Source organism: Sinohyriopsis cumingii, chromosome 11 (genome assembly GCF_028554795.1).
Source record: "Sinohyriopsis cumingii isolate HCF-2022 chromosome 11, ASM2855479v2, whole genome shotgun sequence".
Classification (NCBI taxonomy): Eukaryota; Metazoa; Mollusca; class Bivalvia; order Unionida; family Unionidae; genus Sinohyriopsis; species Sinohyriopsis cumingii.
Genome location: NC_142971.1, coordinates 17,504,555 through 17,528,441, shown reverse-complemented (window position 1 = coordinate 17,528,441; position 23,887 = coordinate 17,504,555). Strand labels below are relative to the sequence as shown.

Below are 23,887 nucleotides of genomic sequence, written 5' to 3'. Positions count from 1 at the left end.
TGAACTATTTACTAGTGCAGGGGAATCAGTGTACAATCACGTGAGCAAGAAGTCGCGTACAGTTTCATTCATCTCTTGTATGGATGTTCAGCTATGAATGGGATAGAGAAGTAACATACAATTTTTGTGAACACGTTTAATTAAGCTGTACATTTGACATTTCTTCAAAATTATAATCTAGCAGTGTGTAAAATTTAACCAAAATGAATCTGAATTTTTGACAACCGCGTTTCTACTCTTTTTTACGTATGTGAAGGAAGATATTTGTATGGAATAAAATATGTATTGTGTACGAAGTGAAATATAAGATACGACATACCATACATAAGATATATACAAAGTTACATAATTACATCAAGTTTATTGGACTGAAGCGCCGAGTGGGGTGAGGGTATGCTGTTTTTTCCATAGGCTTTGTTTATAAATGACGACATTGTTGCGTCTCTGTTTACGTTTGTTGTGCAACTTAACAGCAGGCGCATTTCCTGTTTCATCATAGCGCGCGACAGAAACCGGTTTAAACGGGATCATCCTGCTTGGGTTAAAAATGTCGACGTACGTTATTATTGAATTTGCTGTTAAGTATTTCTTGAGGAATTTTCACAATAATCTTCAATGGGATTTTGATGATATCGTGCGAAATAAAGTGAATAAATGCCATTTAAAGGTAATTGTAATCAAATTCTCCAAAATGACACTCATGGCTGCAAAAAGTGTCTTGGCGCGTTCATGACCTATGTGAGTTGTGATATAGACTCATCACTTTTAATTTTCGGCAAATAAAAGATGATTGGGGATTTTACGATGAACGAAATGACTAAATTTTGTGCATTTTTTATATTCTTCATGCTTTCGTTTTTAAATTCGGTATAGGGTGGTACAAGTAAGCGGTTGATTGTGCTGAGATGCTTGTAACTCCAAATCAAGTACGGTGTCATCAATGCGCACTGTATGATTTGTAGGTATATTGTTAGTCCTGGAATGTAAGAGGTCTTCCCTGAACCAAACAACATAAATATCAGGGTAGACATCTTATATTGTAGAACTAGTATATTTTTAATCAACGATACGTGACTTTGATAGGATTGCTCACATTAAAGGTGTTCTCAGAACTGGAGGTTTTTTTATACAGCAAAGATTAAACATGGCTGCTCCCTGTTGTACATTGTAAAATTGGATTCATTCATCTTGACTGACGCTCATAGATTTGCCATTGACTTAGTGAGCGTTCTGCACTTTTATTTATTCAGTCATTCACTCATCAGTTCATCCATTTTTTTTAAATATATTTATACTAAATGTTTAGTAAGTGCAAAAGTGCTGAAGTAAATCCACAGGGGTTCGTATCGTTGCTTACAATTGACTTGTCATACATGTACTATACAATAACTACACCGGAGGACACTTGTCTCCTTGCACGCGCGACCTATTTAAGAATAAACGCTGATATTAGTAAATTTGGTACCGATATTTAGCTCGGGCATTCGACTGTGTATCCCTATCAAAAGTTTAACTTAATATTATACCTTTAAGGAATGCCAAATAATGTTCCCATTCTTCCGCTCGATATTGCCCTGACCGCGTCCGAAAATAAGTATAAATAAATACTGTAAACCTGTATAGAAAGTTGTCAATCGTGATAAAACTTGTTTTGGACAATCGGTAATACTACAACTTAAGACATATGATATTTTGGTTTCGGTGCTTATGTCTTACTGCCTATAAAATGGCGTGTAGCATGCTTCCGAGTCGACTTACAGAAGAACGATAGTTTAAATTTTCAGGAATATCTCACAAGGGCTTGTATCATTGCTTACAATTGACCTGTCATACATGTTCTATATAATAACTACAAAGGAAGAACACTTCTCTACTTTTACTCGCGACCCATTTAAGAATAAACGCTGTTATTTCAAGCTACATTTTGCGGAGCATAATAAATTTGGAACCCATGTTTATCTCAGGCATTTAACTTTGTATGCATATCCAAAGTTTGGCTTACTATCATACCTTTAAGGAATGCCAGACCATTTTCCCACACTACTACTCGACATGGCCGTCATGTGCCCGCTTAATATGCAGGTGAGATCCCGCTGAATGGAATACAGTCCTTTCATTTGTTTAAAGAAAATGACGTCCTGCATTTATTTATAACTAATTTTCAGTTGGCCAATGAAAAGGTAGTATTCCATTCAGCTCATTCTTGCATATTAAGCAGGTGCGATCACAGCCATGTTGAGCAGTGTGAGATGCCATTTAAAGCATAATTTAGTGTGAAAGTACATTCAAGTCATTTTTTAACATTTTATTGTACTCAGTCATAATTTAAGTTTGAAAATGTATATACTAATCATTATAATAGAAATATATCAATATGTGTGTGTGTGTGTGTGTGTGTGCTATGGTATTACACTGGTTTTAAAATTGTATATATAATGCTTTTTTAAAAAACTACCTACCTATGTACCCTAATTTTAAAATGAGTGCACTACTGTAGTAAACATATATATAGTTTGGGCCCAAAAGATTTCTTTTGATGTCTAGTTGATGTAAATAAAAAGGGTGACATCTGGCATGGCTGCCATCTTAAAAATATTGTTATCACAACTCTGCCTGAACAGAAAGTCATCTTGACATGATGTTTTCACTAGAACACTTCTTATGAGGTCTAGGCGGACTTAAATGAAAATTGTGCCAATCTGACATCTGATATGGCCACCACAAGTAAGCTATCTTGAAAAAGTAATCTTGTTATCAATTCTCCTGAATAGATGGTTTTATCAAAATGAGGTTTTCAATAAAAAGACTTCTTACAATATTTTGTTGGTCCGAACTGAAAATTGTGCCAATCTGATATTTATTACAGCTGCCACAGCCATACTGAACATCAGATAATAACAAATCTTGTAATTGATACACATCATGAATGGAAAGTCATATCTTGAAAATATTATCTCTACTCTTCCTAAACGGACAGCTCTAACACCATGGAATTTTCATTTTCACCAAAAGTACTTCTTATGACCGCTCTAGTGGTTACAGTGTCTGCCTCGGAAGCAGGAGGTTGTGGGTTCGAACCCAGGGTGAGTCATACCATAAACTTACAAAAATGGTAGTAACATCTGCCTCGCTAGATAATCAGCATTAAGAGGTTAGTGTTAGGACTGGTCGGCCTGGTGTCAGGATAATGTGACTGGGTGGGACATGATGCTACGTGTCTGCAGCATGATGCCCCAGTGCTAGACATCACTATAAACTGCCACGCTGCAGACATTGTAGCGATATGACTGAAAAATTGTTAAAGCTACTTTAAAAATCCTAATCACACACACTTCTTATGATACCTAGCTGGTCCTAAATGAAAATGGTACTAGTTAAATAACTATCATAAAAATCCTATAAAATGAATGACCATTATGACATAGGGTTTTCACTAACAGACTATTAATGATGTCTGCTTTGTGATAAATGAAAATGGTAACAAGCTGACATGCAGTATGTCCACAACAGCAACTAATTTTAAAATCGCTATCGAAGAAGAATGTCAGAGGTGGTTTGAACATTTGACAGTTAAAAGGAAGAAATTTTCTTATCATCAGACTATTAGAAATTCTTTCCTCCATGTAGGAGCATCAGTCCCTTAATATAGCTTATTATTTGTCTTGAATTGGTACTGTTCTCAGCATACTAATTACATCACTTGTACTTTATATATGATTTTTTGCACATTTCTACAATATGTAATTTGTTCATAAATATATTGTTCATTTTATTATGATTATGTCTTTGAAGTTTTTCTAGTAATTTCCATTTTTTTAAAGGGGAAAATGTACCCAAATTTTTATAAGAACTTTTTCTGATTAATAGATATTTAAAATCATTGTTTCTTTTAATTATTGTACAGACTAAGATTCCTCTTAATTAGCCTTTGAAAATTTGATGCTTAATCATTAACTTTATTTTATATCATTTAAGGGAAAATCTGTTTGATTAATTCACACTTCATTTGCAGTTGCACTATTGCCCTGATGTTAGAATTTACCAAGTGCAAGTGAAGTTACCCTTTGTAGCCATTTAAATTTAGAGTGTAACTGTAACTTAGATAGTAACTGTAATTTAGATAGTAACTGTAAGTAACTGTAATTTAGATGGTAACTGTAATTTAGATAGTAACTGTAATTTAGATGGTAACTGTAATTTAGATAGTAACTGTAATTTAGATGGTAACTGTTGGTTAGGTGTGAAAAGTACCACTAAGCTGGACCTCGGTTCCAATTACTGGCATATTCAAGGTGCAAAGACAACACGATGTTTTTATGAACGCGATAGCAACTGAGTACATTCTCAACTACTTTGATCCCCTTGATCAGCTGGTACTACATGGTGACAAGAATATTGCTTTCCACAAACCAGAGCAAAGTTTTGTACCAAAAAGTTACTTTTTCACCCTGGTCACCCCTTATTATGGTCTCTTTGTTGATGATGAAGTGTACCAAATATATTAATTTCAGCCCAAGGCCTGTGATTAGGAGGGGATGGAAAACTATGGCACTGTCCAACAGAAGATTTCCTGTGTCTTTGAGACAGCAGTTCTGGATGAGCCATCTGGAAAGAGAGACTATCAGCCATTTAAGGTATCAAACAGCTAATGCAGAGTACCATTTTGTTTGGGCCCCAAGTGGCCAAGTGGTCTAGAGTGCTCACTGTTATGAATCACTGCCATCTCACCTCTGTCTGCATTGGTTCGAGTCTTGGATTCAGCCAATGTGGGTATGTGAGAAAACTTGCCAGTTGCTTCCATGGGTCAATGTTTCTTTCTAGGGTATTCCTTGGTTTTTCGCGTTTATACTGGCCACCATGTGTAGTCTGTCTTGTGCTGAAAAATGGCATTAAACCCTACAACAACAACAACAAAAACCATTTTGGTAGTTAATGAACATGGTTAACAGAACCATACTACCGTATATCCTCCTTAAAAATCAAGTCCAACTGCAAACAACATAGCTACTGTTCACTCCTTACAGACTGCACAGACCCAGATCTGCTGTTGCGTAATGTGTGGGCAGATCTGGCTCTGTGCAATTTTGCAGTTGGACTTGTCTTAATAATGAGTGAAGACAGTACCTATATTTATTCGTGTGTGCATGTGTTTTCTTCTTTATGTGCTTGATGTGGGTGTGTAGTCCTATAGTGTATTAAAGACCAGAGCATTTACAGCCAGCGTACTGAAATTGCACTTGTTTTTGTCATTGTTGTTTTGTGTTTAATGCCAGTTTTCATTACATGATAGGCTGCCTGTATATATGGTGGAGGAAGAAACAAATCCCATGAGGAACCACCAACCCCCAGAAAGCTACTTGCAAGCTTTCTCACATACCCTTTCTGGCATAACCCAAGACTTGAACATCTGCAGACATGGGTGAGATGTCTGTGATCTATAATGGGGGGGGCATCTTAGACCACTGGGTCACCCAGGGTAAACACATTTGTCTAACAAAGTTGTCCATTATGTTAGTTAATTTAGTTGGTGGTAAATTTTATGAGAATTTGTTCACGATAATAGCAAATATTAGTAATGGATGGAGAAAGAAGTGTTTGTCTTGTGAATTATTTTGGAGATAAATAGGTCTTAATAGATGAAAATAACATGGTCACCATTACTCTTAAGTCCAAAAATTCAGCTAGTTAAAGGTAGTAACCAGTACTTCATAAGCCAATTTGATGTTATTTTAAAGGGCTGATTCAGAAAAATCACTTGTCTCACCAGCCTTTTCACTTATCCCAAAATTTAAAAACCTTGTCTGGATTCAATGAGATGTATACACCTTAATCTGTAGAAAGAAGAAAATAATGTACAGCAAATTTAGCACTATTTCTCCTTCAGATACGTTTCCCAATCACATTAACGTTAGGGATATAAGCCTGCTACCTCTCGAATCCAGCCCTACTAAAAGACGAAAATTCATCTTTTCGGTCTATCTCATATAGACCAAAGGATAATAACTCTTGCCCCTTACCTCCCCTTGCCACCGCCAGGTGTCACTAGTTTTTAAGCTTTGCTTGTACTGATAACACGTACATTATACCTCCAAACAATCCAAGCCATCTTAGCGTTAAATTGGACCATCTGAAGTTAAATTTGGATTTATTGTGTTGGACAATCATTCTTCTACAGGTTGTATACATTATTTTAACAGTTTTTTTCAAATTTGAGTGACTTTGTCACCCTTACGGATTTCGTTTACTGAAGAACATGTTACACACACTATCGCAGAACTCATGTTGTCAGTTAAGAGTTAATGCGACACTTACTAATTTCGCTTACTCCGTTAGTAACAGTTGTGGTATTAGTGAATTAATAACATGCTGAATTGATAATTTGTGCTTTGTTTTCTTTTCTTGTGTCGTTTCAGTAGAAATGTCAACCAAATGCATGAAATGCAAAAAGTTCAAAGCAAAAGAAGACAACCATGACTCTTGTATTGTATGTACTAAGTGTACATCATCTATACCATGCAGCATGTGTAATACTTGGACAGAGCAAACGTGGGCTGATGTAGTCCAGAAGGCAGCAAAAGGGAGGGATAGATGGAATAAGTTGAAGAAAGATAGCATTGATGTCCTCGGTATACATCCGAAGACAGCCTCCATTGCGAGCCTTGTGGGGGACGTTGGGGTCCCCCCTCCACCTAAAGTTCGTCATCTGCAACTGTCAGCCACAGTAACATCTGCGGCAATGGAGAAAAATAATGTTGACATGGTACAACAGTCCAACTTTGAACAGATGCGTTGTTTGGTCCAGGAAACGACGACGCAGCTATTGACATCAGGCCAGATATTACCCTTATTTCCCTTGCTCGCTTCCACAGTTTTTTCTGACTCTTTGGGGGAATGTTCCCCCAATTTTAGGCTGCCCAGTGGGCGTAAGTCCCCCCACATGTCCGAGCATGGCCTTCAGGTCTGTAAGTCAAGATGCATGGGGTTTTTACCGGATCCATCAGATCCATTTCTTTATACAACCTCTACGTCACCGGCTGTCCGGCTGTCCCAGCATGGGGACCCTATTGCTAAAACGGTCCGACCAAACATGACTAACGGGGATTTTAGTGATAAATCCGTCCATCAAGCTGTACCGCTGGCAACATACCAATACTATGGCGGAGATTTTAGTGAGAAATCTGTCCGTCCAGCCAGGCCATTGGAGCAGCTGGTACCAGTGAGAGCAGGACCGTTGCCAACATTCAGACCGACCACAAGCCGGACAAACCAGCCGGCAGGGCTGGCCGTCCATATGTTCACGGCTTATCCACAAGGGAGAGTTAGTGACAGTGTTAAGGATGACGAAATCGAGTCATCTATGCCAGCTGGTATGCTCTATCCAGAAATGCAAGCTATTACAGAACACGACTCAGCACACAGTGAGGGTGACGAAACTCCTGCAAATCAGCCGTACACAGATCCAACCATGGAACGGACTGAGTTTGGCTTCAAGGCATCAGTGGAAGAAATTTATAGGGTGTTGGCAACTTCAGAATGCCCTCCACCTCCTACCGCCACTCAAGACTACAAAGTTAAGACGTCTGTAGATCTTGACGGGGAGGAAGAGACACTGTCCTTCCGGCTCCTTCCCCAGTCGGCAAAAATTAAGGAGATCAGTGATCGTCTATCAGGACGAATAGGTGATCTGGGGAATGCTAAGGCGTTCTTTTCAGAAAGCCAAGTAGCAGCAACGTTCTCATGTCGCTGGTATAAAACTCATTCAGATTCCTTCAGTACGGATCTTCCAGCCCTGGACAAAAATATGGCAGCAGTTCACATGTCCGCTCCACTTTTACAAAGTGGACAAAAATGTGTTCCATGCCACGTCAAAGCTAGTCCGAAACGTAGTCGCTACGTCTTCAATGTTAGACTTGGCTTCATTAGCCATTTTTCTGACTCGCAGAAAAATCCGACAATGACCACGCTTGGGAAGCGACAGCCCAGATTGCTATAGTTATTAACAGGACAGCTCACCATTCCATGGCTAATGCGTTGACTGCTTCTGCCAACTTAGACCTGATACGACGTGACGCATGTCTGCGGTCCACATCGCTCAAACCCCATCATACTCTGGCTTTATGGATCACTCCGTTTGGGGTCGCCTTTACTCTTTGGAGGAAAAATTGAAGAAGTTCGGAAACAGGCAGCTCAGGAACTGCCCCTCCAACTCGCCGCCCAACCCTCGCAGGCGTTTAGAAAAAATCAGCCCCTGCCACAGCGGAGGGATGATTGGCGGACCAGGGACAAGAGATCCTTACAGTCAAATGTGCAGTATAGATCCCAACCCAATGCCAGGAGACAACAGTCTAATCAAGCTAAGAGGCAACCATACAGAGGCGGTAAGAAACAAAGTTTCTCCGTCTTCAAGCCTCCTAACTCTAAAAATTGACATACCCTCTCCACCACCCGCGGACAGCCTACCTGTGGGCGGCCGCCTCCTGCAATTTCAGGACCACTGGACCACCTTTTTTCCTCAGAACCATTGGATGAACCAGGTCATTTCGGAGGGACTTCGGATTTCATTTATCCAACCCCCTCCTCTGTCCTCCTCTCCCCTTTTCACGGACGTACCGTCCGATCGGGAGAAGGATACCTTTCTACAACAGGAGATATGGTCGCTCATAGAAATACGGGCGGTGGAGATTGTGAAAAAAAAAAAAAAACCTGCAATCGCCGGGGTTTTATTCCAGGCTGTTTCTTATCCAGAAGACAAAAGGCAAGTTGAGGCCGATCATTGACCTGAGTCGCCTCAGCCAATACATTTTACCACCGAAATTCAAGATGGAAACGGCAGGATCAATCCGTCTTTCCATCCGGCGGGACGAGTATGCCGTCAGTCTAGATATGACCGACGTATATTTTCACGTCCCTATCCACCCTGCAACGTGGTTTATCAGTTCCAGGTCCTACCCTTTGGCCTCAACATCAGCCCTTGGGCTTTTACTAAGGTTATGGATTGCGTCGTCACCTTGTTCCGCTTGACTTCATCTACAGGGATGGCAGTGTACTTGGATGACATCCTCCAGAAACATATGGTAAATTCTATTCTGCTCAAAGGCAGAAATGATCTTTTAGCACTTTTAGATCATCTAGGCTTTCTTGTGAACTGGGAAAAGTCCGATCTCCGTCCATCCCAGCATTTTGTCCATCTGGGTATGGAGTTTCTCACCGATCTGAATCTGGTACGGCTTCCTCGCGCTCGTGTAATCCGGATCGTCGAACTCGTCGAGTCCGTTTCCAACAGGACGTGGATTTCAGCGAGAGAATTCTTGCAACTCGGATTATTCAATGCGGCGGTGGACTTGATCCCGCTTGGCCGTCTTTTTACTGGCACAATGGCGCCCCTTTTCAAGTCTCCTCAATCAAACAATAATGATTATGCCCGAGATATGATCGTTCCTGCGTCAGTGGCACAATCCTGGTTGGCTGTCCATGGGGATTCCTCTGGAGATGCCCCAAGCGGAGATAACGGTATGTACAGATGCCAGTACCTACGGTTGGGGTGCCCACCTGCTGCCGGACTTCGCTACAGTCAGCGGCACATGGGAGCCAGGGGAGAGGCCTCTCCACATGAACCTTTTAGAAATGAGGGCTGTCATCAATGCCTTTCATTTCTGGAAGGATCAACTCTCAGGAAAAACTGTCCTCATTACGTCAGACAACTCTGTGGTGGTGACTTACCTCCTCAAACAAGGGGGCACCAAATCACCAGACCTGTGCATTCTGATCTGGCAGTTTCTACGTTGGTGCGACAACCTCCACATCAACGTACAAATCAGACACATTCCCTGCAGACTCAATGTCTTGGCCAACACTCTATCAAGGAAAGGTCAAGTCATTCACACAGAAATGGTCACTCCATCAATCAGTCTTTCTTCGGATTTGCACACTTTGGGGGCGTCCGATGATTGATCTTTTTGCGACAAGGTAGAATCACAAGTTGCCTACCTTCGTCTCTCCGGTTCCTGACCCAGAGGCTTGGGCCATGGACGCTCTGTCAATCAGCTGGGAGGGGTTGTGGGCATTCACCTACCCTCCCACGATTTCGATACCGAAAATAATCCAGAGGTTAAGGGGTCAGAACTGTCGGATGATTCTGATTGCCCCTCTTAGATGGAACAAGTCCTGGGTCACCGATCTACTCGATCTAGCGATAGATCTACCAAGGAAGATTCCAACCAGCCCATATCTTCTCAAACAACCGCGGTTACAGGTGTTCCACCCCTGCCCTTGTCCGGGCAGCCTTGCGAGACAAACAATTTAAACCTTCGATTGTGGAGAGAATCTCAAGAGCAGGAAGGCCCTCCACTCTGAAGGCTTACGAGGGAAAGTGGCGTGTTTTCAGGGACTGGTGCCATATCAATAACATCGTCCCTTTGAGTGTCTCAATCCCTCAACTGGCCAACTTTTTTCTCTGGCTTTTCGAGGAGAAACAGTTGGCCCCAATTATTATCAAAGGTTACCGCTCCGTGATATCAGACACATTCCACCATCATGGTAGATGTGATATGGGGCATAACAAAGATCTATTAGATCTTTTAGCCAATTTTGATTTCAATTGACCAAAATCCCTCACCCTGTTTCCAAAATGGAATCTGTCCTGGGTTTTAACATGGCTCAGTTCAGACAAATTTGAACCTTTAGCCCACACTTCGTTAAAGCTATCATCATACAAAACATGTTTCTTGATAGCCTTAGCTTCAGCATGCAGGGTGAGCGAGTTACATGCCCTTTCCAGTGACCCGAACTTTCTTCAGTTCAGATCAGATGGTTCGGTGGTCCTCCTGACGCAACCAGGCTTTGTAGCCAAAAATAGGTTACCATCCATTGGCAACCAAAGAATCATCATTCACTCGCTCTCTTCCATAGATAAGTCAAGAGCAGCAGCCATGCAAGATCCTGTTCGTGCACTCAAGCACTATTTAAAACGCACAGAGGCGTGTCGGGACACACGTAAGCGCCTCTTTCTTCCGGTCAAAGCTGGTAAACAGGATATCACCCCTCAAGCCCTTGCTTCATGGCTGAAGTGAGTTATATGCTCAGTGTACTCTGAGGTCTCACAAGACCAGAGGTGCCTCATGAAGATTACGGCTCATGAGATTAGAAAAGTCTCGGCGAGCCTGGCATTCAAACACAATGTTTTGATCCAAGATATAATAGAAGCTGTTGGCTGGTATGCAGAGTCAACCTTCTCCAGTTTTTATCTCAGAGATTTGGCTTCGCAGAGGCAAACCTTGAATCTGGTAGGTCCAGTGTCGGCAGCCCAGATGACCACCAGACCCATTTAAAACAATCAGCACAGCCTATCAGCTTCGCTGGATTCACCAGTGAAATTTCATAGGTAAGAAGATTTCAATAACTATCTTCTTAATCGTATATAGGGGTCACATATCATGGGACCCTAGGCTGTGTTGCTGATGAAATTAGGAGAACGGGTTATCGTTCAAATGGGGAATCCAGCCATCATTTCCTAGAAGGTCCCCGGGGTGGAGGTAGGATGCTCAGCATTCCCTCCTCCTATTACTTATTCTCCTAACGTTAATGTGATCGGGGAACGTATTTGAAGGAGAAAGCAAATTTTTAGTAAATTGTGTTTCTCCGAGAATACTTACCCGATCACATTACTTAAAAACCCTCTCAACCACCCCGCTATGCGAGCATCCTCGTATAATATATATCGCTCAGCTTAAAAAACTAGTGACACCTGGCGGTGGCAAGGGGAGGTAAGGGGCAAGAGTTATTGCCCTTTGGTCTATATGAGATAGACCGAAAAGACGAATTTTCGTCTTTTAGTAGGGCTGGATTCGAGAGGTAGCAGGCTTATATACCTAACGTTAATGTGATCAGGTAAGTATTCTCGGAGAAACACAATTTACTAAAAATTTGCTTTCTTCAAAAGGTGTGATTTTTCCGTTTTACATTGTCAGTATATACATTATTTCTTGCTCCTATCTGGAAGCATCAGTATTTCCATCAGGAAAAGTGTAAAGGAATTTACTAGAATTTGCACTTTCCATAACTTCTCTCAAGACTTGATCAATAGACAGAACAAAGTTTCATGCCTTGAGTCTAGTCTTATAATTAATACAAATTTTAACATTTGTCTGGACCTGGAGTGCGCACAGCATGTCTGTACAAAAAAAATGTTTTTCCATAACAGTCTAACATTTATACTGTGTAGAAGAGGGTTCTCATTTCTGCTTTAAATGCATTTTACATTAATGATTGGAAGAAGCTTTGCTACCTTGTGTGTGTGTGTGTGTGTGTGTGTGTGTGTGTTACACAAAGGTACAAAACTCTTCCCATCTCTGCTCCTTAACTCCACTTGCCACTGCTACATGGCTGCAGTTGTTTACGTAGTTTTTGTTTATTCTTGATTATTGACCATCCACAACAAAGTTGGTGCAGTACTGAGTGGAAAGGTATTCACTACATGTTGCATTCATTATTTCATTAAATTTGATGATACAGTGTGACCCTGCTATAACACAGTAGTTAGGAACCATAGAATCCAACCGTGTTATAGACCGAACCGTGTTATAAGCAACCAGGTTAGTTAGCCGAAGAAAATGATGCATATACCCCCAAAAGTTTGTGGTGGGGGTAGGTAATAAATGCTGGCAGTAAAATACATGCTTCATTGGCACAGTTACCATCTAAAATAGATGCATATTAATCAGGAAATACACCTGTAGTGAAAACAGAGAAGAAATATATAATATTTCACTTTATTTAGAGAACCATGGATTGGTACATATATGTGTATAATGTTTATGTATACATGTCTAATGTATACCATGAATAGAATATCAACACCATGTACTTACCCGCAAATCTCATCACATACATTGAATCCACAATACAAGTAATTCCATCGAAAATATGCACACACACAGATTTAAAATATTCAATAAATTTTGTCACAGGTAATATAGGTCTGAATTTAGTGGATAAATGTAGCACAGTCATAACGAATGATGAAGCACATTAACTTTTCAGTATGTCCCAAGTCGGTTAAAGTTAGTTTGCGTTTTACGACATTTTAAGCCACTGTTAGTAGCGTTCATAGGCATAAACTTGTTCCCTGCAAAAAGGATACTTTCATGGCACAGTAAACTTATTCCAGTCACACTGGAAAATAAAAAAAATCTATCAGATTCCATTGCTTTTATTTAAGTTTGGTACTGACTTCCTTTGAATAAAAGTTCTTTGATGAAAGGTGCATGTGTTATTAAAGTCACCACTAAAGGACAGCTTTGAAGAACCAAGCAAATGCCCATTTCTTATTGTGGCAGCAACACCAAATTGTATTGCATGATTGAGACTGATTTTGTTTCCGTTTGCTTAGTACATTTTCATAACAATCAGTGTTTCAAAGGTATTCTGTTTTCTTTGAAATTTCAGCAAACTATTTTATCTAGGTACATTTTTAAAAAAGGAAGTGGCTGTCGTGGGGTCAATTGTAGTTACTGTTCCTCCCTGCCTATTGAAAAGACCAACAAGTAAGATGGTTTCCTTTGTACATTTGTGTTAGCGGACTAATACTGCCATCCACGCATGCATCAGAAATTTAACAAAGGGTCAGCAGACGATAGAGATGCAGGTGTTCTGGTCTGATGACAAGGATTTGTACAGAAAATGTGAGTGTTCTGAATGATTGAATTCTGAGTGAAAAGAAGAGGAATTTTACTTACCATCCACATACAAATATCAGTCTATGTACATATATATATTACCAGTGAGCAGCCGAAAATCCAACGAAAGATAGACTATGAGAAAATGCCTCATCTGCTTGATCTCCACTACCAGAAATGTCAACAACAAAAAAAGGCTGATATCTCACAACAGTACTCATGCTTCATGTCAACATAAGCGGATTATGATATAACAATGCATTGTTAAGATGGTTTGTCAATATGGAAAAAGAAATTGTTTATGTAACAGTAGATAAATTTCAGTGCATTTTATATCAAGTTTGCAGCTTTTTTTCATGGGGCCTCTGAATTTCTCCACCTCAGACAATGATTGTATATACAAGTTTAAACAACCAACAATGTTGTCAATAAAAAAACAAATCACAGATGGTGTATTTTGCCACCAATAAGGAAAATAAAATCACAGTTTGTGACATTGGCAAAGCCCAACACAATTCCAAAATAAACTTTTTACATGTTATTTTTAATACTTTTAAGAAGAAAAAACTATAAAAAAATTTGTGTACAAGAAAAATACATTTAAAATTTCAGGAGCCATGCCACAATCATCTTATGTTATTCATGCGTGATTGCATCCTTAAAATGATAATAAACTTTTTACGGTTTTGTTTCGTACTTTTAAGAAAGAATTGTTTTTGTGTACAAGAAAAATACATGTATGTAAAAAAAAAATAAGCCACGCCACGACCATGCTATATCCGAATTCGTGTTATAATGGAGCGTGCTATAGTGGGGTCACACTGTATTTATTTGAATTTCTTGTATTTGTGGACTTTCTTTTCTTCTGAATTTGTGCTCCAACACACTATTGATGGTGCCCATTGTTGGTTTTGTTCAGGCACTCTAATGGTATTTCTTTGCTTATTTAGCAGCAAGCATTAATTGTTTGTGTAGGTGAACAATTTTTTGTTGTTGTTCCTTTGTATTAAAGAAAATTGATGAACTGTGTCTACAGAATGCATAAAATGCAAGAGATTTAGGGCACCTGATGACATCATCACTAGCTAACATTGTTGGGGGACACTTGAGTGATTGCCCCCCTCTCCTCCCACTTCACTGCAACATTGATAGTGATGCATCCAATGGCTACAGTGACTCTTACATTGGGTCAGCTACAGATGGAAGAACAAGGGGTTGCAGAGTTTCCACCCACACATTTCACTAGTGACATTGTCATAGTTGCATATCCAGCAATTAGTCCAAGAGGCAGTGACCTAATATGGCTATACTCAATATGAGTGACTGGGAATCTGTCAGTTCGGTGAGCTGTGCTGTATGCAAGCCAGCTGCACCTTGATATGCAAGGCTACAAGGGAAATCAATCCAGTTATCCAATCAATCTGATTTGGTTCACAAACCAATCAGGCAGTTACTGAGGTGGTCAACCAGCTGACAACAGGACCATCTGTCCAGCCAAGAGCTGTGTGTACTGGTCAGCCAACAACCAGGTCATCTAACCAACTGATAGCTGAGTCTACTGGCCAATATGCTTACTGATGTTTCATACTGGTAAGTCAAACCATGGTACTTGCATGGCCACTGATGTAACCACCAGCTCAAACCTTGATGGTTAATCATTTGGAGAGATACCAAACCATATACAAGGGTGATAACACATGGTTGCAGTTTTTTCCATCTTTCCATTGTTTTTATTGTTGTTAACATAAGAAGGTTCTTTCAATGTTGCCTATAATGAATTATTTTGTAAGTCAGAATTTTTATTTCCTCATACAAAAGTAATTGTGGTTGTAAAGTTTCCCATTTTGTTACTTGCTCAAATCTGTTTGCAGCAATAAAATATGAATAAGACCTGAATCTGGATGATTGTAATTTAGTAACTGCCCCATACTTTCTGTGATAAAAATATGAACCTAATCAAGTATTTAGATGTAAGTTAAAATCTGCAAAATTTAACAACACTATATCATTCTTCAATGTCCTGTCTTAGAAGACAGGGTTTCATCTGGCTCAGTGCTCTAACGTGGTCACCTTTGCAGATTACTCACAAATTTTAACTCTATTCATGTGAGTTTTGAGTCTTGGCTCAACCAATGTAAGTAAGTGAGAAATACATTTTTAGGAAGTGAACAACTGGACATTTTGGGTAATTTTCTGCTTGTTTTGGCAAAATATTATATTTATACTTGCAGATTCAATATGAAAAATCCTTCTATTTTTGCTTTTAAGCAAATAGTTGCAATGCATAAGAACATTGAAAAATACACTGCTAAGGTAAATAAAAAAGAGGACCAATTTCTACAAAAATGGACCTCAACAATGAACATTTAACTTGTCTCTGACTTGATGGTAAACAGGAACAAAATATTGTAATATCACAAAGGCCATGTCACCTAGATTGTGTGCCATATGCATGTGTATATGCGTGTGTGTGTGTGTGTGTGTGTGTGTGTGTGTGTTTTCTTTTTTACTTTCTCTGTAGATTATATTTATTATCCCTAGATTATCTGATAACCAGAAATGTTTGATTGTAAGGTGACTCTGGGATGGTTCCCCGACCCATTGGTCAACCTATTATGGGGTTAATAAAAAAAAAAAAAAAAAAAAAAAAAAAGAATGTAAGTAAGTGAGAATGCTTGCCAGTAGCTTCCCATGGATGACTGATTCTTTGTGGGTTCTTTCTCCACCAATTATACTGGCCGCCATGTATAGCATATGCTTAAAAATAGCATTGAACCCCACAGAACCCAGCCAATATATCCTAGAAGATCTTCATTGGATAGTTTTAAAGAAAACTAAAACAATTCTCGTTTTTAAAATATTTTATTTCATTTGTATGCTACATCAGTTCTGCTTCCTGTGATGACAATAAAATGCATAAAACATTATTATGTAGCACACATCCATGTTCACTCTCACAAAATTACACATGTACAGAAAACATTATTATGTAGCACACATCTGTGTTCACTCTCACTAAAATACATATGTACAGAAAACATTATATAGCACATGTGTTTTCACTCTCACAAAAATATATCATGTGCAGAAAACATTATGTAGCACACCTGTGTTCACTGTCACAAAAATACATATGTACAGAAAACATGGAGCACACGTGTTCACTCTCACAAAAATATATTCCTACAGAAAACATTATGTAGCACACATCCATGTTCACGCTTACAAAAAAATACATGTACAGAAAACATATAGCACATCTGTGTTCACTGTCACAAAAATACACATGTACAGAAAACAGTATGTAGCACACATGTGTTCACTCTCACAAAAATACATATGTACAGAAAACATGTGGCACACATCTGTGTTCACTCTCACAAAAATACATTATGTACAGAAAACATTATTATGTAGCACATCTCTGTGTTCACTCTCACAAAAATACACATGTGCAGAAAACATTATTATGTAGCACACCTTTATGTTCACTCTCACAAAAATACACATGTATAGAAAACATTATTCTGTAGCACATCTCTGTTCACTCTCACAAAAATACACATGTATAGAAAACATTATTATGTAGCACATCTCTGTTCACTCTCACAAAAATACACATGTACAGAAAACATTGTTATGTAGCACATCTCTGTTCACTCTTACAAAACTACATATGTACAGAAAACATTATTAAGTAGCACACATCTATGTTCACTCTCACAAAAAGACACATGTACAGAAAACTATTATGTAGCACACATCTGTGTTCACTCTTACAAAACTACATATGTACAGAAAACATGTAGCACACATCCATGTTCACTCTCACAAAAATACATATGTACAGAAAACATTATTAAGTAGCACACATCTATGTTCACTCCCACAAAAATACACATGTACAGAAAACATTATTATGTAGCACACATCTATGTTCACTCTCATAAAAATACATATGTACAGAAAATATTATGTAGCACACATCCATGTTCACTCTCACAAAAATACACATGTACAGAAAACATTATTATGTAGCACACATCCATGTTCACTCACAAAAATACACATGTACAGAAAACATTATTATGTAGCACACATCCATGTTCACTCTCACAAAAATACACATGTACAGAAAACATTATTATGTAGCACACATCCATGTTCACTCTCACAAAAATATAAATTTGCAGAAAACATTATGTAGTACACATCTGTGTTCACTCTCACAAAAATACATATGTACAGAAAACATTATTATGTAGCACATCTCTGTGTTCACTCTCACAAAATACACATGTACAGAAACATTATGTAGCACACCTCTGTGTTCAGTCTCACAAAAATACATATGTACAGAAAATATTATGTAGCACACATCTGTGTTCACTCTCACAGAAATGCACATGTACAGTAAACATCATGTAGCACACATCTGTGTTCACTCTCACAAAAATACATATGTACAGAAAACATTATGTAGCACATCTCTGTGTTCACTCTCACAAAAATGCACATCAGCAGAAAACATGTTGCACACATCTGTGTTCATTCTCACAAAATGCATATGTACAGAAAACATTATTATGTAGCATACATCTGTGTTCACTCATAAAAATACCTGTGTACAGAAAGCATTATTATGTAGCACACCTCTGTTCAGAAAAATACATATGTACAGAAAACAGTATTATGTAGCACACATCCATGTTCACTCTCACAAAAATACATATGTACAGAAAACATTATGTAGCACACCTCTGCTCACAAAAATACACATGTACAGAAAACATTATGTAACACACATCTGTGTTCACTCTCACAAAAATACATATGTACAGAAAACATTATGTAGCAGATATCTGTGTTCACTCTCACAAAAATACACATATACAGAAAACATTATTATGTAGCACATCTCTGTGTTCACTCTCACAAAAATACATATGTACAGAAAATATTACGTAGCACATCTCTGTGTTCACTCTCACAAAAATACATATGTACAGAAAATATTACGTAGCACATACACATCTTTGTTCACTCTCACAAAAATACATACATACAGAAAACATTATTATGTAGCATACATATGTGTTCACTCTCACAAAAATATGTTGTGTACAGAAAACATTATTATGTAGCACACATCCATGCTCACTCTCACAAAAATATGTTATGTACAGAAAACATTATTATGTAGCACACATCCATGCTCACTCTCACAAAAATATGTTATGTACAGAAAACATTATGTAGCACACATCCATGCTCACTCTCACAAAAATATGTTATGTACAGAAAACATTATTATTTAGCACACATCCATGCTCACTCTCACAAAAATATCTTATGTACAGAAAACATTATGTAGCACACATCCATGCTTACTCTCACAAAAATATGTTATGCACAGAAAACATTATTATGTAGCACACATCCATGTTCACTCTCACAAAAATATGTTATGTACAGAAAACATTATGTAGCACACATCCATGTTCACTCTCACAAAAATGTTATGTACAGAAAACATTATTATGTAGCACACATCTATGTTCACTCTCACAAAAATATGTTATGTACAGAAAACATTATTATGTAGCACACATCCATGCTCACTCTCACAAAAATATGTTATGTACAGAAAACATTATTATGTAGCACACATCCATGCACACATCCATGCTCACTCTCACAAAAATATGTTATGTACAGAAAACATTATTATGTAGCACACATCCATGCTCACTCTCACAAAAATATGTACAGAAAACATTATTATGTAGCACACATCTATGTTCACTCTCACAAAAATATGTTATGTACAGAAAACATTATTATGTAGCACACATCCATGCTCACTCTCACAAAAATGTTATGTACAGAAAACATTATTATGTAGCACACATCCATGCTCACTCTCACAAAAATATCTTATGTACAGAAAACATTATTATGTAGCACACATCCATGCACACATCCATGCTCACTCTCACAAAAATATGTTATGCACAGTAAACATTATTATGTAGCACACATCCATGTTCACTCTCACAAAAATATGTTATGTACAGAAAACATTATGTAGCACACATCCATGTTCACTCTCACAAAAATATGTTATGTACAGAAAACATTATTATGTAGCACACATCCATGCTCACTCTCACAAAAATATGTTATGTACAGAAAACATTATTATGTAGCACACATCCATGCTCACTCTCACAAAAATATGTTATGTACAGAAAACATTATTATGTGGCACACATCCATGTTCACTCACAAAAATATGTTATGTACAGAAAACATTATGTAGCACACATCCATGCTCACTCTCACAAAAATATGTTATGTACAGAAAACATTATTATGTAGCACACATCCATGCTCACTCTCACAAAAATATGTTATGTACAGAAAACATTATTATGTGGCACACATCCATGTTCACTCTCACAAAAATATGTTATGTACAGAAAACATTATTATGTAGCACACATCCATGCTCACTCTCACAAAAATATGTTATGTACAGAAAACATTATTATGTGGCACACATCCATGTTCACTCTCACAAAAATATGTTATGTACAGAAAACATTATTATGTAGCACACATCCATGCTCACTCTCACAAAAATATGTTATGTACAGAAAACATTATGTAGCACACATCCATGTTCGCTCTCACAAAAATATGTTATGTACAGAAAACATTATTATGTAGCACACATCTATGTTCACTCTCACAAAAATATGTTATGTACAGAAAACATTATTATGTAGCACACATCCATGCTCACTCTCACAAAAATATGTTATGTACAGAAAACATTATTATGTAGCACACATCCATGCTCACTCTCACAAAAATATGTTATGTACAGAAAACATTATTATGTGGCACACATCCATGTTCACTCTCACAAAAATATGTTATGTACAGAAAACATTATGTAGCACACATTCATGCTCACTCTCACAAAAATATGTTATGTACAGAAAACATTATGTAGCACACATCCATGTTCACTCTCACAGAAATACATGTGTACAGAAAACATTATTATGTAGAACACATCTGTTCAGACTATCAAAAGTACACACGCACAGAAAATTTTATTATGTATCACACATCTATGTTCACACTCACAAATATTCACTTGTACAGAATTTTTTTTAAAGGTTTTCATTGATTGTCATCACTGTTTGGTATTGAAATTATTTTTTTTTTTTTCTGGTAGGTGGTTGCAACGGATGTCCTGAAGAGGTCTGCTGTTGACAATGACATCTTTACTGCCCATGCTACAGAAAAATTAGATGGCACTTGTGTATACATAAAACAATATAATGGTAGGAATTAGCACTTGTGTCTACATAAAACAATATAATGGTAGGAATTAGATGACACCACTTGTGTATACATAAAACATAATGGTAGGAATTAGCACTTGTGTATTCATAAAACAGTATAATGGTAGGGATTAGATGGCACTTGTGTTTACATAAAACAATATAATGGTGGGGATTAGATGGCACTTGTGTATACATAAAACAGTATAATGGTAGGAATTAGATGGCACTTGTGTATACATAAAACAATATAATGGTAGGAATTAGCACTAGAGTATACATAAAACAGTTTAATGGTAGGAATTAGATGGCACTTGTGTATACATAAAACAGTATAATGGTAGGAATTAACACTTGTGTGTACATAAAACAGTTTAATGGTAGGAATTAGATGGCACTTGTGTATACATAAAACAGTATAATGGTAGGAATTAGATGACACCTCATGTATATACATAAAACAGTATAATGGTAGGAGTTAGATGACACCACTTTTGTATATATAAAACAATATAATGGTAGGAATTAGCACTTGTGTGTACATAAAACAGTATAATGGTAGGAATTAGATGGCACTTGTTTATACATAAAACAATATAATGGTAGGAATTAGATGGCACTTGTGTATACATAAAACAATATGATGGTAGGAATTAGCACTTGTGTATACAGAAAACAGTATAATGATGGGAATTAGGTGGCACTTGTTTATACATAAAACAGTATAATGGTAGGAATTAGATGACACCACTTGTGTATACATAAAACAATATAATGGTAGGAATTAGCACTTGTGTATACATTAAACAGTATAATGGTAGGAATTAGCACTTGTGTATACATAAAACTGTTTAATGGTAGGAATTAGATGGCACTTGTTTATACATAAAACAGTATAATGGTAGGAATTAGATGACACCTCATGTATATACATAAAACAGTATAATGGTAGGAGTTAGATGACACCACTTGTGTATACATAAAACAATATAATGGTAGGAATTAGCACTTGTGTATACATAAAACAGTATAATGATGGGAATTAGCACTTGTGTATACATAAAACAGTGTAATGGTAGGAATTAGATGGCACTTGTGTATACATAAAACAATATAATGGTAGGAATTAGATGACACCACTTGTGTATACATAAAACATAATGGTAGGAATTAGATGACACCACTTGTGTATACATAAAACAATATAATGGTAGGAATTAGCACTTGTGTATACATAAAACAGTGTAATGATGGGAATTAGCACTTGCATATACATAAAACAGTATAATGGTAAAAATTAGATGGCACTTGTTTATACATAAAACAGTATAATGGTAGGAATTAGATGACACCACTTGTGTATACATAAAACAATATAATGGTAGGAATTAGCACTTGTGTATACATAAAACAGTATAATGGTAGGAATTAGATGGCACTTGTGTATACATAAAACAGTATAATGGTATGAATTAGATGACACCTCATGTATATACATAAAACAATATAATGGTAGGAATTAGCACTAGAGTATACATAAAACAGTTTAATGGTAGGAATTAGATGGCACTTGTGTATACATAAAACAGTATAATGGTAGGAATTAGATGACACCTCATGTATATACATAAAACAGTATAATGGTAGGAGTTAGATGACACCACTTTTGTATATATAAAACAATATAATGGTAGGAATTAGCACTTGTGTATACATAAAACAGTATAATGGTAGGAATTAGATGGCACTTGTTTATACATAAAACAGTATAATGGTAGGAATTAGATGACACATGTGTATACATAAAACAATATGATGGTAGGAATTAGCACTTGTGTATACATAAAACAGTATAATGGTAGGAGTTAGATGGCACTTGTTTATACATAAAACAGTATAATGGTAGGAGTTAGATGACACCACTTTTGTATATATAAAACAATATAATGGTAGGAATTAGCACTTGTGTATACATAAAACAGTATAATGGTAGGAATTAGATGGCACTTGTTTATACATAAAACAGTATAATGGTAGGAATTAGATGGCACTTATGTATACATAAAACAATATGATGGTAGGAATTAGCACTTGTGTATACATAAAACAGTATAATGGTAGGAATTAGGTGGCACTTGTTTATACATAAAACAGTATAATGGTAGGAATTAGATGACACCACTTGTGTATACATAAAACAATATAATGGTAGGAATTAGCACTTGTGTATACATTAAACAGTATAATGGTAGGAATTAGCACTTGTGTATACATAAAACAGTTTAATGGTAGGAATTAGATGGCACTTGTGTATACATAAAACAGTATAATGGTAGGAATTAGATGACACCTCATGTATATACATAAAACAGTATAATGGTAGGAGTTAGATGACACCACTTGTGTATACATAAAACAATATAATGGTAGGAATTAGCACTTGTGTATACATAAAACAGTATAATGATGGGAATTAGCACTTGTGTATACATAAAACAGTAATGGTAGGAATTAGATGGCACTTGTGTATACATAAAACAATATAATGGTAGGAATTAGATGACACCACTTGTGTATACATAAAACATAATGGTAGGAATTAGATGACACCACTTGTGTATACATAAAACAATATAATGGTAGGAATTAGCACTTGTGTATACATAAAACAGTGTAATGATGGGAATTAGCACTTGCGTATACATAAAACAGTATAATGGTAAAAATTAGATGGCACTTGTTTATACATAAAACAGTATAATGGTAGGAATTAGATGGCACATGTGTATACATAAAACAATATAATGGTAGGAATTAGATGACACCACTTGTGTATACATAAAACAATATAATGGT

General features: G+C 37.2%; 1 protein-coding gene across 1 annotated transcript in view; it reads left to right on the top strand.

Moving 5' to 3' along the window:
- Positions 1 to 1,086: 1,086 nt before the first annotated feature.
- The window catches only part of LOC149787678 (RNA ligase 1-like), a 43,298-nt gene continuing 20,497 nt past the window's right edge, over positions 1,087 to 23,887 (top strand). Inside the window, exons 1-3 of the mRNA XM_089973875.1 lie at positions 1,087 to 1,221; positions 4,512 to 4,634; positions 20,923 to 21,031. Of these exons, the coding sequence (XP_089830001.1) occupies positions 4,536 to 4,634; positions 20,923 to 21,031 (208 nt within the window). The 5' untranslated portion in view covers positions 1,087 to 1,221; positions 4,512 to 4,535. The remainder of the gene's footprint in view (positions 1,222 to 4,511; positions 4,635 to 20,922; positions 21,032 to 23,887) is intronic.